General features: G+C 34.3%; 1 protein-coding gene across 3 annotated transcripts in view; it reads right to left on the reverse strand.

Moving 5' to 3' along the window:
* Window positions 1–14,987, reverse strand: part of LOC106876727 (uncharacterized) — a 1,061,911-nt gene that overhangs the window by 262,048 nt on the left and 784,876 nt on the right. For all 3 annotated transcript variants that reach the window (XM_052966107.1, XM_052966109.1, XM_052966108.1), the window contains one exon: window positions 10,436–10,596. In XM_052966107.1, coding sequence (XP_052822067.1) covers window positions 10,436–10,596 — 161 coding nt within the window. The remainder of the gene's footprint in view (window positions 1–10,435; window positions 10,597–14,987) is intronic.

The following is a 14,987-nucleotide window of genomic DNA, read 5'->3' on the forward strand; positions in this document are numbered from 1 at the left end:
TAATAATAATAATAATAATAATAATAATAATAATAATAATAATAATAATAGCAACAACAACAATTTGAGAGGAATGAATGAATTTGTAAGATGCTAGGAAGATTTTGATACATTAACATTGGTTTCTAATGAGGTGTTATGATATAAATGAGAAGTATTTTGGTGTGGAAACAACAATGGGTATTTACTTTCAGGGTATTTTGGTGCATTCTTAACAGACTGTAAAGTAAATGTTCTAAAAAATTATTGGACCAAATATTTTTCCCACAAAGAAATCCATGATGTGAAAACTCAAAGAATTAGCAACATTCAATTTATTTCCTTGGCAAAGAATCATACTGACTCCAGTTACTTTATTTTTATAAAGTAAAAACAAAAACCAATGATATATTATTAATTAGGTCTCTGACTGGTTGATCGGTCAGTTACAAAAGCACAGATCAAGACATTGGAGAAATTAACCAAGTAAAATGATTCAGAAATAGTAATGCTCAGTTTGAAAACAAATAAAATATACTTTTAGACGGAAGTATGCTGGAAACAATAAATAATTCACACACAAATATATAAGCAACATTTCAGGATTTGTAGAAACATCTCACAAAATATATTCTATTCAGATAGTTAATATTTCAAAAATTGTTGATGATGGAACAGAAATATTACACTCATACACAATGGTATATTAAAACAGAATTTCTCAAATTGTTGCTATCATCATCCTCGTCATTGAATATTTATATTTGTTTTCCATACTGGTGTGAATTCTACAGATCAGTTATACAGTATATCCCACTCATTTCATTTTTTTATCATTTAGATAACTTGTGCTCTGAAATAAAATTTCATTGACTCTTCCTAGGTTTTTCCCTATTCCATCTCTTCTATAATGTTTTCTTTCGACTGATCTCAACCTTATGAATATATTTTTATAGTATTTTATTTTCCAACTTTAAAATAATTTTAGTAGAGCATAGTTTCTAAATATTAGCAGAGATGTTATATATTCAGTACCAAATGTAATTTCAAAATAAAAATAATCAGCAAATAGATAAACAAAAGAATCTCTAGTATAAGGAGAAAATACCTATATTAAAAAGACTGCAATAATTTTAGTATATTCTCTTAAACTACTTTTATCATATCTTCATACTAAAGCAACTGAATGCATTGACTTTTTTGACATCCAACTATACTCTCAACTCATTTGGGATTCACCTTTCATACTGGTTATTTACTATACATCCACTATCCCAAGCTCACCTCATTTATCTTCAGTCTGTGCAAGATTCTACATGTTCAATGCCTATGCCTCACTATCATGCAACATCATGCTTCTTCCTCATGTTTCTGACAAGCAACCATACTTTCACTGCAGCATTAAATCACTTCCAAGTACTAATTAAATCAACAAAGTAATAGTGAATGAGCTTCAATATAGGTGTTCAACCTGCTAGAAATATCAGTCAAAATCTCATTCATATCACCAGCACATTATCTTAAAACTTAAAACCAACACATTTTATAATGCAGGCATAAATACACTATTCCTAAAATCAAAACACAGGATAGTCACTACTGAAATATCTTTGATCATAAATCTACTAAATCCAGGATGGTCTGAGGTTGAATAACAATGTAAAACACCAACTATTTATAATGAAACATATGAGAAAATGACAGAAATTTTTTTCATAGGTGTCTCCAATAGTTACTACTTTTGTACATCTAGAATGTCTTAAGTCTTCATTCACTATGAATATGTCAAAAATCCTCCTATGCATCCTTTGTATTGTGCTGAAAGAAAGTATTAAGATTCTAGGAGCAATATTCTTACAGACTAAGGCATTGAGCTAGCAGAATCATTAGCATATCGGTCAAAATGCTTATAGGTTTCTGTCCATCTTCATGTTCTGAGTTCAAATTTTGCTGAGGTCGACTTTGACTTTCATCCCTTTAGGGTCGATACAATAAGTACCAGTTGAATACTAGAGTCGATGTAACTGACTTACAGTTACCCTAAGACTGCTGATCTTGTGCCAAAATTTGAAACCAATATTCTTAAAGACTGAGAAAAAATTTTCTATATGCTACTAGGATTTTGTTGCTTTTCTGTTGCTAGCTAATACTTCCATTTGTGATATTTTAACATTTCAAGCTTTGGATTTTAGTCTGTTTCTACAACTTTCCGACATATGTTGCAACATGAATAAGAAAATCAACAAAGTTACCAATTACTAAAGGAACTGATATAAGATTTAGTTTAGAAAGACACATCATGACATTCTTTAAGCAGGAAAAATTAAGAACATTAATATCATGTTAGATAAAGAAAAAGAGATAAAAGTAAGAGAATTAGACCAAACACATAGATGCAAATATCTTAGAAACAGGGAACAACACACACAAATGAAAGAAATGTTTATGAAGGAATATTATAGTTGTATTAGATTAATAATTAAAAGAGAGCTAAAGGAAAAGAATAATGTAATAGGCGTCAGTACTCCAACTGTTCTAATAATAAGTTACATTAATAATATTCTGTGTAGTAATTAAATTAGCAAGGACAGACAAAAAGAAAAGAAATGAATGACTACGTTTACAATGCACTACCAAAAATCTGTATGAAAAGTAATAGTATATTTACCATGAATATATAGAAGCATAAGCCTAATGCCACTGAAAATTATTATAAATTATCCCCTGTTGGATAACAAGGTATCTTGTAAATTAAAGTAACTGAAAAACTAATAAAAGTAATTCTGTTGTGTCTGGGGAGAGTCATTTTCTTATCGTGCATTTTCTTATCGTGTCCCAGACACAACAGAATATGCTTCAACACACGAAATCACATAAAAAAATCTTGCAAACCAAATCCCAAAACGAAATATAATAAAAGTAACTCCCAAAAAATATAAAATGACTACATTCTCTGTCTTCAACGAAACTGATGTATATGATGTAAGGAGGAAATACAGACAGTTGTGAGGATAACCAATAATGGATATTGATTGGGGTAAAGCTAAGAATTATACCAAAAACAGGGCTACAGAAAGCTGAGCTTAAAATAATGGCAAGAAATTGCCCTATAGGGTCCAATGGTAAAAATCTGAGAAATGAAAAGAGATTGAAATGCACAAAGAAAAGTCATGTTGAAAAGTACAGGACTCAAAGATGAAGGAAGAATTCTTGATTTGTGACAAGCAATCAGAACTTTCTCAACAGAAACCACAAAAATTGCATTTAATGAAGCAGAATACATTAAGTAACCACAGAATACGTAAGGGTGTTCAGAAGAAACGATAAAATAGATTACCTCTGATTTCCTAGTCTAACCAAGGGAGAACACATCTTCAGGCAAGACAGACCTGGAAATTATATGAACATCATAGGCACTGGCATGGCTGTGTGGTAAGATGTTTGCTTCCAAACCACTTGGTTCTGGGTTTAGTCTCATTACATAGCACTTTGGACAAGTTTCTTCTACTACAACCTTGGGCTGACCAAATACTTGTGAAAGAATGTAGCACTTGAAAACTGAGAGAACCTCGTCATATATGTGTGTGTATGTTTGGGTGTCTGTGTGTCTCTACCTGTGTCTGTGTTTGTCTTCCAGCCACTTGACAACAAGTCTTGGTGTGTTTATGTCCACACCGTAACCTTGCAGTTTGGCAAAAGGGACTGATAGAATAATCACTAAACTTAAAAAAAAAAACAGTAAGTACTGAGGTCATTTCATTTTGTAAGAATTCTTCAAGGTGGTGCCCCAGCATAGCACAGTCTGAAGACTGAAACAAATAAAAGATAAAAGAAGAGTTGAAACATCATGGAATACCAACAGAAAAGATAAGATATGCGCATACACCAGAAAAAGTCTCCGAGAAGGAGAAAGGGGACTCTACACTGGAATATACAAATCTATACCAGAGAGAGATCAAGGGTTCCCAAACTAATAAATTTAATAACTGTTCTTCAAGAAATCACAGCTAAATGTTCCTTAACTTATGCACTACAGTCTTCAATAATGACATATTTGATATGTTGTTGTTGGCACTCTGTCGCTTATGACGTCGAGGGTTCCAGTTGATCCGATCAATGGAACAGCCTGCTCGTGAAATTAATGTGCAAGTGGCTGAGCACTCCACAGACACGTGTACCCTTAACGTAGTTCTCAGAGATATTCAGCGTGAAACAGTTTGACAAGGCTGACTCTTTTGAATTACAGGAACAACAGAAACAGGAAGTAAGAGTGAGAGAAAGTTGTGGTGAAAGAGTACAGCAGGGTTCGTCACCATCCCCTGCCAGAGCCTCGTGGAGCTTTAGGTGTTTTCGCTCAATAAACACTCACAACGCCCGGTCTGGGAATCAAAACTGCGATCCTATGACTGCGATTTTGCTGCCCTAACCACTGGGCCATTGCGCCTCCACCATATTTGATAATATAGTTTGAGATTTACAAAACAGGAGGATTGTCATGGCTGGAGTATCTTTGATCATAGGGTCTTCTCAATCACAGTCGACCTTATGTTAAATAACAACAAACAAACAAACAAACAAACAACAATAATCTTGTCTATTATGTCTGCCAAATAAATTTAATGTTGTACAATGAGGCACCTTCTATGCAGTCACTTACCCTGCTAGAAGTAGCAACAAAATTTGCTTCAAATCACGACCTACTCATTAAAAAGTGGGAGGACACATTGAATAATGTTGTCTCAGACATATTACATCTGAAAATAATAGTAAAGGCTGGCTACAGCTGGAATACCCTTACTCTCAGGACTGCTTGATGAGGCTGACCCAGGGCTGAATAACAACAACAACTTCAACAACTATGATAACTTATATATATCCGTAATGTTCAATACTTAGCATATTTTAAAATTGACAACAAATTGAAGTAAACCACATTCAAATGTAAGATATAAAATATGTGTGTGTATGCATATATATATATATATATATATATATATATATATATATATATATATATATATATATACACACACACACACACATATTTATATATATATATACACATATATATACATGTGTGTATACACACACACATACATACATACATACATAACAGCAAAATGTTAAGTTGAGAATACATAAAAGTTATTCTGTGAAGAGGAATTGGAAGTTGGCAATTAAAACTTAAAATAAAGGATGATTAAAAGTATTTCATGAACATTATCATCACTAATAGAACTACTACTACTACTACTACTACTACTACTACTACTACTAGCACCACGACTATCACTGTCAACACCACCACTACACCTAAACTTCACATTACTGTTTCCATTGCAAATATTGTTTCAGTCAAGATGACTGCCATCATGAAAACAATCATTACCACCATCACCAGAATCCTCACAAATATAACTGTCACCACCATTACTGATGCCATCGCTTCTACTGTCACTAGTACTACCACAAACACTGCCACCATGACCACCAGCTCCCACAACTATCACCATGAAAACAACCACCAGTACTACCATCATGACAACTATCACCATTACTACCACCACCACTACTGCTGCCGTCACTGATACCACCAGCACCAACACCACCAGCACCAACACCACCAGCACCAACACCACCAGCACCAACACCACCAGCACCAACACCACCACCACTAAAGCAGTTTCTATATCACTGATTACCAACCTGGGGTCCACAGCCCCCGGTGGTCTGCAAAGGTAATACTGGGAGTCCATGAACTAAATTCAAAATTTCATATATAAATATATACATAAGTATAAGCATATTAAAAGGGGTCTGTGTAAAAACTCATTTAAATAAAAGGGTTGGGAACCATTGTTGGGGACCACTGTTGGAGACCACTGTGAAAAGGTTTGAAACTACTGTTCTACATGGTTGCTTAGTGTACATGCATAAATCTACTTCAGAACTTTATGGATGCTGTTACAGAGTTGGAAATTCTAAAGTTAAGTAAACATTTTCAAATTTGGTGCATTGGTGTAAATTTCTATGCTGAATCCGAATTTTGGATTCATTAATTCCAGGAGAAATTTTGAAAGATGTTACAGAGGTTCAAAGTTTGATCATTTTTAGCCACCAGAAAACAGGAATCAGATGGCATTTTCTGCATGATAGCTATCAATAACAAAATGATTCTTATGAAAATTTGTTGTGGTAATGTGTTACAATCACACAGTACAGCATCCTTGTTACAATGAAAATGAGGCAGACTACAGCTTTGTTGTTACTATGGCAACAAACACCAGTGTGAGTTTTATGGTCATAAGTATGATTGTGGCTTTTGATTGACTAAAATTACCTGAAATTTGCTAAGTTTAAAAGCTGTTAACCTTTTATTTATTAATTTAAAGCAAAACTGAATTTTTATTTCATAATTAGCATACAAAACTAAATTAATACACCAAATTTGAAAATAGTTGGAAGATTTTTTAAAAATATGAAATCTATGACAACTGAAAAGATTCTCTATTTCAAATCACAATTTCTTGTCCTAATATAAGAAGTACACATAAGATAATGTTGTCTTGAAAACACTGAATAAAAGTCAGGATGGTCACAGCAGGAATGGCTTTGGCTATCGGTTGGCTTCATTGATGCTGTAATTTAGTATCACTGTCACTATAACCACCAGCACTATCACCCACACAACAATTACAAATGCTATCAATACCACCATTACCACAATCAATACCACCCACATTAACTTCACTCCATCAACTCCTCTAACACCACCAACACAACCACCACAACTTTTAGTACTTCCATCAATACAACTCTGACCATCATCGACAGTAACACCAGCACCACCAATCTTGCTATTATCACCACCGACAACAACAACAACAACAACATCTTCACCATCACCACCACTATGCCAATTATCACCTCTGCCAATGCAACTCTATCTCTGCAATCAGCACTATGACCAATATTATAAATGCTCAAACATCAATTATTCTATAACTGTAAAATTAAAATAACCTTAACTTCCTAGAGAGGAGATAAAAAAAAAAGCAATAATTATTGTGTGTGTGTGTTTGTTTGATTGTGTGTGTGTGTGTGTGTATAGAAATCAATAAACACTAAAATCAAATTGCAAAATTAGATTAGAATTGTCATTATAGTGTGAAATAAAATATATTTATACATTCATCAAAACAAAGCATTTACATGTGTGTGTGTGTGTGTGTGTGTGTGTGTGTGTGAAGAAGGGAGGAGAGGGTAAAAGAAAGAGGATAAAGAGCAATTGACAGAAACAGAGTAAGTGAAAGAGTGAGAAGGAAGAAGAATGAGACAAGTCTCTTAATTGCTTCAAAAGGTCATCTTGAAGAAGACCGGAGACATCATAAGTATCTAAGGTAAATCCCCCTGGTGAAGACCATCTCACTTTAAGTGACATCTACACAAGGAATTTAGTAACAAAGCACTGGAATCTAGCTACACATTTGTCAATTTTATAGTGCTGCTGCAGACGTAGTATCAATATTCTCTTAAATGGATGAAGCCAAGGCAAGGCAAATCAGACTGGAACCTGGTGCAGCTCCCCAGCCTCCCAGCTCTGGTTAAACCATCCAACCTATGCCAGCATTGAAAACAGGATTAAACGATGATGATGATGACATAGATATATAAGATGTTCTCCCAGAAATCCAAAGAGATGACGGTGAAAAAGATAGACAGAGCGAGGCAGACTGGCAGATAAAGAGAAAGAAAAACAGCTAGAGAGAAAGAGAGAGAAAAGGGCTTTTGAGAAAATGATGTAGAATTACAGCAGAGCAGAAGAAAGAGTTATGGGTCAATAAAAGAGCAGTTGTGTATGTTCATTAGTCCATATAAAACTACTCTTTAATTAACTTTATAAGAAACGAAGGCTCCTGACAGATTAATAATTAGGAAATAAATTTAAATATTTTATAGAATATTTATCAAATGATTAATAATCATAAAACAAATTCAAATATAAAATATGTATGAAATATGTATTAAGTGACCGTTACATTTAATAACAATTCTAATGACTCTAGCCAAATGTTTGCTTAATCTAATAATAATGTAAATTCCTTGAGATTTCCACATGCGGAAGATTATAATGCTAAAAATTATTCCCTTGTTACTACTGGCCAAGAATAGTTTAGCATAGAGGGCATCAATATTTATTGATATATATATATTCTTTTATTCTTTTATTTGTTTCAGTCATTTGACTGCAGCCATGCTGGGGCACCGCCTTTGGTTGAGCAAATCAACCCCAGGATTTATTCTTTGTAAGCCTAGTACTTATTCTATTGGTCTCTTTCGCCGGACCACTAAGTTATGGTGACGTAAATACACCAGCACCAGTTTTCAAGTGATGTTGCTGGAGTACAAACACAGACACACACACACACACATATATATATATATATACGACGGGCTTCTTTCAGTTTCCATCTACCAAATCCACTCATAAGGCTTTGGTTGGCCCGAGGCTATAGTAGAAGACACTTGCACAAGGTGTTACATAGTGGGACTGAACCTGGAACCATGTAGTTGGCAAGCAAGCTACTTACCACACAGCCACTCCTAATTCCATTTAAAATTTCCATCAGTTCTGAAGCATTTGGCTTAGTTAAATGTCAGAGACATATAATTACTGTTCTTAACAAGAACGGTAGTCGTTAGATGAACAGTAAATTGGGTTGCTAAGATAAAATTAGACAATTAGTGCAGAGAATATTAATTATCCCAATGGCTAATTATGGTAAAAAAAAAAATCAGAAAAGACAGGGGAGACAACCTTCAAATTTTGATCAATTAATATTAATTAAATATGAAATGCAGAGAAGGTTGTCAAATGAACAGCTGTTTGTGGCTGCTTGAATGCACTAATAGGTTAGACCAGGATTTCCCAATTGTAAAAGAGATTGATAAGGGCTCTGTAAGAAATTGATTGGGACTCAGTGAGAAATAGTGATAGACAGGCTAATTATGGGGCCATATCTGTATTCTATGTTCATAATTTTATTTTATACTGCTGTACATTTGAAATCGTGGCATCTGTAGGTAGTAAGGAGACCCTACAGGGAAAATTACTTCTTTACAGGGAACTGAAAAGGAATTTGGTCTAAACAAGTTTTAGTCATATGGAATTTCTTGAGCAAGTGTATTCTGTTATAGCCTTGGTAGGTGGAGACTGAAAGAAGCCCATTGTATATGTGTGTGTGTGTCTTTGTGTATGTGATTGTCCCCTACCACCACTTAACAACTGGTGTTGGAGTGCTTATGTCCCCATAACTTAGCAGTTCAGCAAAAGTTTCTGATAGAATAAGCACCAGGTTTAAAAAATAGCTAGTAAGTACTGGGGTTGATCCATTCACCTAAAAATTCTTCAAAGCAATGCCCCAGCATGGCCACAGTCAGATGACTGAAACAAGTGAAAGATAAATGATGGAAGATATATGATAATGCCTGAAAAAGTCTTTGCAGTTCCTTTATGTGAAGTTGGGTCTCCCATAAGCTTTAATGCACTTAAATGGGTTTTTTTTTTGTCTGAATATATTCTGCTGAAATTGGGATGCTTCTAATATGACCAAGCATCTTTTATACCACCAAATGCAGTAGTTTCCTTGGTTCTATCAAAATAATGACTCTCACACTACCACCATCATCACCATTGCACCCGGCACCCAGGCATGTCACTTGACTTTTAGAGGCCCCTGACAACTTTTTGTTTCGAGGCCCCATCCCTTCAATCAAAATTCATAATCTTCACACCTTTAATTCATAGCTATACTTTACTTTATTCTGTCTGCAGTTCAATATTTCACGTTATCGTAAAGAACATATTTAAGTAGGGATGTATGTGGAACAACGCAATATTTTTATAAGAACTTTTGCAAGTACAGTGTATTACCATTTTATTTCTTGAAATTCTTAGATAGCTTAATTCTCGTTGAAAACCTTAACCAAAGTAAATAAGATGACTCATCTACATACTTTGATCTTCACATAGGGCTCCTCAACTGCATAGGCCCCTGTGACCGCAGGGGTGGCAGGGGCTTAGCAACAGCCCTGCCGGCATCATCATCACCACCAATACCACATCTATTAAATCTCTCTCAAATCATACCCCACTACTTCAAGAAAGGAAATAATACATTCACTAATGTAGCTAGAGAAACATGTCTGAAAAAAGAGGACAGGATGGCCATAATTGGAAGACTTTTGATTAAATCTGCTCAATGAGTGAAAATTAACCACTAATCAGCATTAGAGAATTCCTAATTAATTCTGGAGTTCTGATAATTAAGTGAGAAAACAACAGATTTTTTTTACATACTTTTGATGATTAAATAAACTTTGAAACAATTCTTTCATCAAAAGAATTGTTAAAATCTGGATTAAAGAATTTCTAAAACAAAATCCTTGCATTTACCTTCAGTGACAAATCTGACAACAACTGGTTTTTCACTGCCGGCAACAAAGCCAAACCCTCTATGAGGGTCTCTTGACAAAGTGACTTCTCTGGGTTGAGGAGGCTCAATGTAATCAACATCTTCTCTTGGATCAGCTCTTGTTGTGTAACGTTCGATGTGGCTGAAAGATAAAAGCAAAATAATATTTGGGTTACATGTCTTAAAATTATTATTCAGTTAATTAAACTAATTGCTGAAATACTTCAAATCTTGGGAGAGTTGCGTCTTGGGAGGGTCATTACACCAAATATAATAAACACACACACACATTATTTTTTTATACTATTGTTTATTGTAAGGTGGTGAACTGGCAGAATCATTAGCAAAATGTTCTGCAGCATTTCGTCCACCTTCACATTCTGAGGTTGACTTTGCCTTTCATCCTTTTGGGGTCAATAAAATAAGTCCCAGTAGAACACAGGAGACGATCTAATCAATTTACCCATCCCTTGAAATTGCTGGCCTTGTGCCAAAAAATTCGAAATCATTATTAATTATTACCTCTGTCTTAGCAAAGGCAGAGATATTGTTTTCAGTTATGTTTGCTTGTTTTTATTTATTTTTTTTTTTTTGTCCATGGATAAAATATCTCAAGAACTGCTGGATGGATTTGGATGAAACTTTCAGGGATGTTTGACCTCGTGAATGGCACAAACTGATTACATTTTGGGATTGATCCAATACTGAACAAGGATTCTGGATCATTTGCTATATTTACTTTACATGAAACATTACAAGATATTCTCATTGTAAAAATCATCTCCAGCTAATCATTGAGAGGACGTTGGTGCTGCCTTGGCAGAGATTTACACTCTCTGAGTGCTCATTATTATTATTGTTATTATTATAATTGATCTTCCCAAGACACAAGATTTCTTTCAACACAGAAATTTATGTCAAGAATCTTGCAAACTGATACAAAAGCAAAATGAAATACATCAATATATAATTCAAACAATTTATTTCTAATAAATCAGGGCATCATGAAGTAAAGGATAATGTTTTAAGGAGGAATTTTCGTTTTCTTTTTTTTTTCTCTTTCTTTTCTTTAAATAACAGAGGTGCAGGCCATGTAATTAAGAAATTCATTTAGCGAACACATACATCCAGATTCAATCCTACAGCATGGTACACTGGCCAAATGGTTTTCCTTGTAGCCTCAGATTAGATAACATTTGTGAATGAAATTTTGTAGACAAAAACACGTGTCTGCATATATATATAGAAACATTATTATTTCTAAATCTCTCAAAGAGAGACATTCAATAACACTTCTTTAAAATAAAGATTATTTGCCAACATAATGTGGCTGTCCTGGAAGGGATGATTGTTACTGTTGTTTAGCACCAGGAAATATCGTTTCCAGCTGGCTATATGACACAGATATTGTATCATATAACCAGCTGGAAACAATGTTGCCTGGGGCTAACAATGACAATTAATACTGTTACTGTTGCTTAGCTCTCTGGCCAGATTGCAGCAACCTCGAGTATAACAAGTCAAAACTGCAAAGATAATCTGGAACTCAAATGAGGATAGAAAACTCCGAATGACCCGTCCTTGTTTTCCTTGCATCGTCTGTCTGGGTGTTTTGCGTTCTTGTCCCATTTTTGTATTTTTTATATATAAAATATAGCGGCGTACGTACACTTTGGTCTCTTATATGTAAGTATATATATATATATATATATATATATATATATATATATATATATATATATATATATATATATATATATATATATATGTATGTATGTATGTTTATATATATTAGTGTGTTTGTATCTGTTTGCTCCCCCCCACTTCCACCATTTCTTGACAACCAATGTTGATGTGTTATGTCCCTGTAACTTACCAATTTGGCATAAGAGACCGATAGAATAAGTATTAATCTTACAAAGAATAAGTCCTGGGATTGATTTGTTTGACTAAAACCCCTTAAGATTGTGCTCCAGCATGGCTACAGTCAAATGACTGAAACAAAAGAATAAAAGAATTACAATTGGCTGTTAGTGGACATCCTCTGTCCTATTACATGAAGGTTAGAAGCTACCCAATAAGTTATAAGGACTTACAAAAGAAAAACACTTCAGGCTAAAAATTCAAATTTTTTCTTTGTTTCCATTCATATTTTATTTAACTTAGAAATGTTAAATTCACTTTACTTGGATTCAGACAAGATAGATTAATTGATAAACAGACAGACCCTATAATCAACTTCTCTCTGTATTATATCATTGATACTGGGAGAACTTCCAAGACTAGAGACTAAAGCACTTACTATAGCATCATTAATTGCCATTGTTATTGCTGCTTAGCTCTCTATAAGTTCTGATTGAGCTCACCTATGATCAAGGTATTCCAGTCACGACCATCCCATCTTTTTCCAGATATAGAAAACTACATTATATAATGTATTGTTTCCATATTTAAGATGGCTGGGTGGAATTTGAAGGCAATTTGGTTGTTATTTCTAGTAGTTCAAGTGACCACACAGACAGCATTATTATTAGTTGTTGTTGTAGCATTTGTCAAATGATTATTAGTTATTGCTGTTCAACCCCAGGTCAGCCTTGATCAAGTATCTCTAAGATTAAAAGCATTTCAGCTGTGACTGCCCAGTCATTTTGAGTAATTATAACTTCATTGACAAATGTGCACTTCATTTACAAATGTGCACTTCAGTGACAAATGTGCACTTCAGTGACAAATGTACACTTAATTGTCTTTTTTTTCTTTTGCTAGAGCAGAATGAAATCAGAAGATTTGACTGCTATTTCTTGCAATTTGTGTAACTATGCAAAAACTCTCTTATTAGTTAGTCACTATTGGTAAATCTAGATAGCAATAAACTGAGATCTAAAATCACTACAACAGTGAAGTTTGAAGTCTGATATAAATGGTTTTGTGGTTGAAAACAACAGGTTCAACTATAAATTTTGCGATTATAAATTTGGGAAAACTTCACAGGTTTGATAAATACCATGATGAATAACAACAGTGTAAATTGACACACGCATTATTGCCACTGGTCTCTTTTACTAACAAATATTTTATTGTTTTATTCAAAAAACAAACGACAATCAATTTCCTTTGTAATGGTCCCTCATTTGCAATTTTATGTGTTTGTCTGAAACAATAATTTGTAGTTTTCTGCCAAGTATTCAGACCATAAATACATTTGTATTCGTATCAATTACAATGTAGAATTACTTTTAGTATTTCTTTAGTGTCTGTAGACAGATATTCTTTTGGTTTTGGATCAGGTAAAACCTGCTGCAGTATTGTTCATACCAATGGCAAACAGTAAGTAATTATAACTTTTTGTTTCCTGAAAATTTTTACATTTTTAATTTTATTTTGTTTCGTTTTTTTCTTTCTTTTTCTTGTCTTTTGGGGTGGATAAATTTATGATGAAAGTGAAGATAAAAGTCTACATTAGCATTGAATACAGTATGTTAAAAGTATTATATGCATTAACAGTAAATGTTTAACCTAGAAATAGGTTACAAAAGCATGGCGAGACATACCAGTTATCATTTTTTAAAATATGTTTGCCTTAGGTTCAGGCGTGGTTGTGTGGTAAGAAGTTTACTTTGCAACTCCATGGTTCCAGTTTCAATCCCACTGCATGGCACTTTGGACAAATGAGTCTTCCATTATAACCTTAAGCTGACCAAAGCCTTGTGAGTGGATGTGATAGACAGAAACTGAAAGGTGTCAAGCTGGCAGATACGTTACACGCCAAGCAAAATGCTTAGCGGTATTTCATCTGCCGCTACATTCTGAGTTCAAATTCCGCCGAGGTCGACTTTGCCTTTCATCCTTTCGGGGTTGATTAAATAAGTACCAGCTAAGCACTGGGGTCGATATAATTGACTTAATCTGTTTGTCTATCCTTGTTTGTCCCCTCTGTGTGTAGCCCCTTGTTGGCAGTAAAGAAATAAGAAGCTGAAAGGTGTCTGTCATAGATGTGTTTGTGTCTGTGTTTGTCTTGCACTACCATTTGACAACTGCTGTTGGTGTATTTACATTGCCCACAATCTAACAGCTTGGCAACAAGATCGATTGAATAAGTACCAGACTTCAAAAATAAATATATAAATAAGTACTGGAATCGATTTATTTGATTAAAAATTCTTCAAGGCAGTGTCCCAGCATGGCTACAGTCAAATGGCTGAAACAAGTAAAAGATTTATAATTTAGAATAGGAAACGCTAAAACAAATATTGCAGGAGATTTTTTTTCTTTTTTAATCTTCTAGTTAGGAGGAGAGGCAGTGTTCTCAACAGTTCACAGGGCCTTTCAGATAATGAGTGGGAGGGAGGGAGGGTGGAAGGTATTTTCAAACCAGTGGTCTAGCCCAAATGGTTGCAACAGAGTGGAATCCATTAAAGGGACACACGGTACTAAATAGTAACAGATTAAGTCTAGCAGCCTAACATACCATGGTGGAATTTGAACTCAGAACCCAAAGAACCAAAATTGATACCAGATAAAAGCCACCAGTTT

This window comes from Octopus bimaculoides, chromosome 3 (assembly GCF_001194135.2).
Source record: "Octopus bimaculoides isolate UCB-OBI-ISO-001 chromosome 3, ASM119413v2, whole genome shotgun sequence".
NCBI classification, from domain to species: domain Eukaryota; kingdom Metazoa; phylum Mollusca; class Cephalopoda; order Octopoda; family Octopodidae; genus Octopus; species Octopus bimaculoides.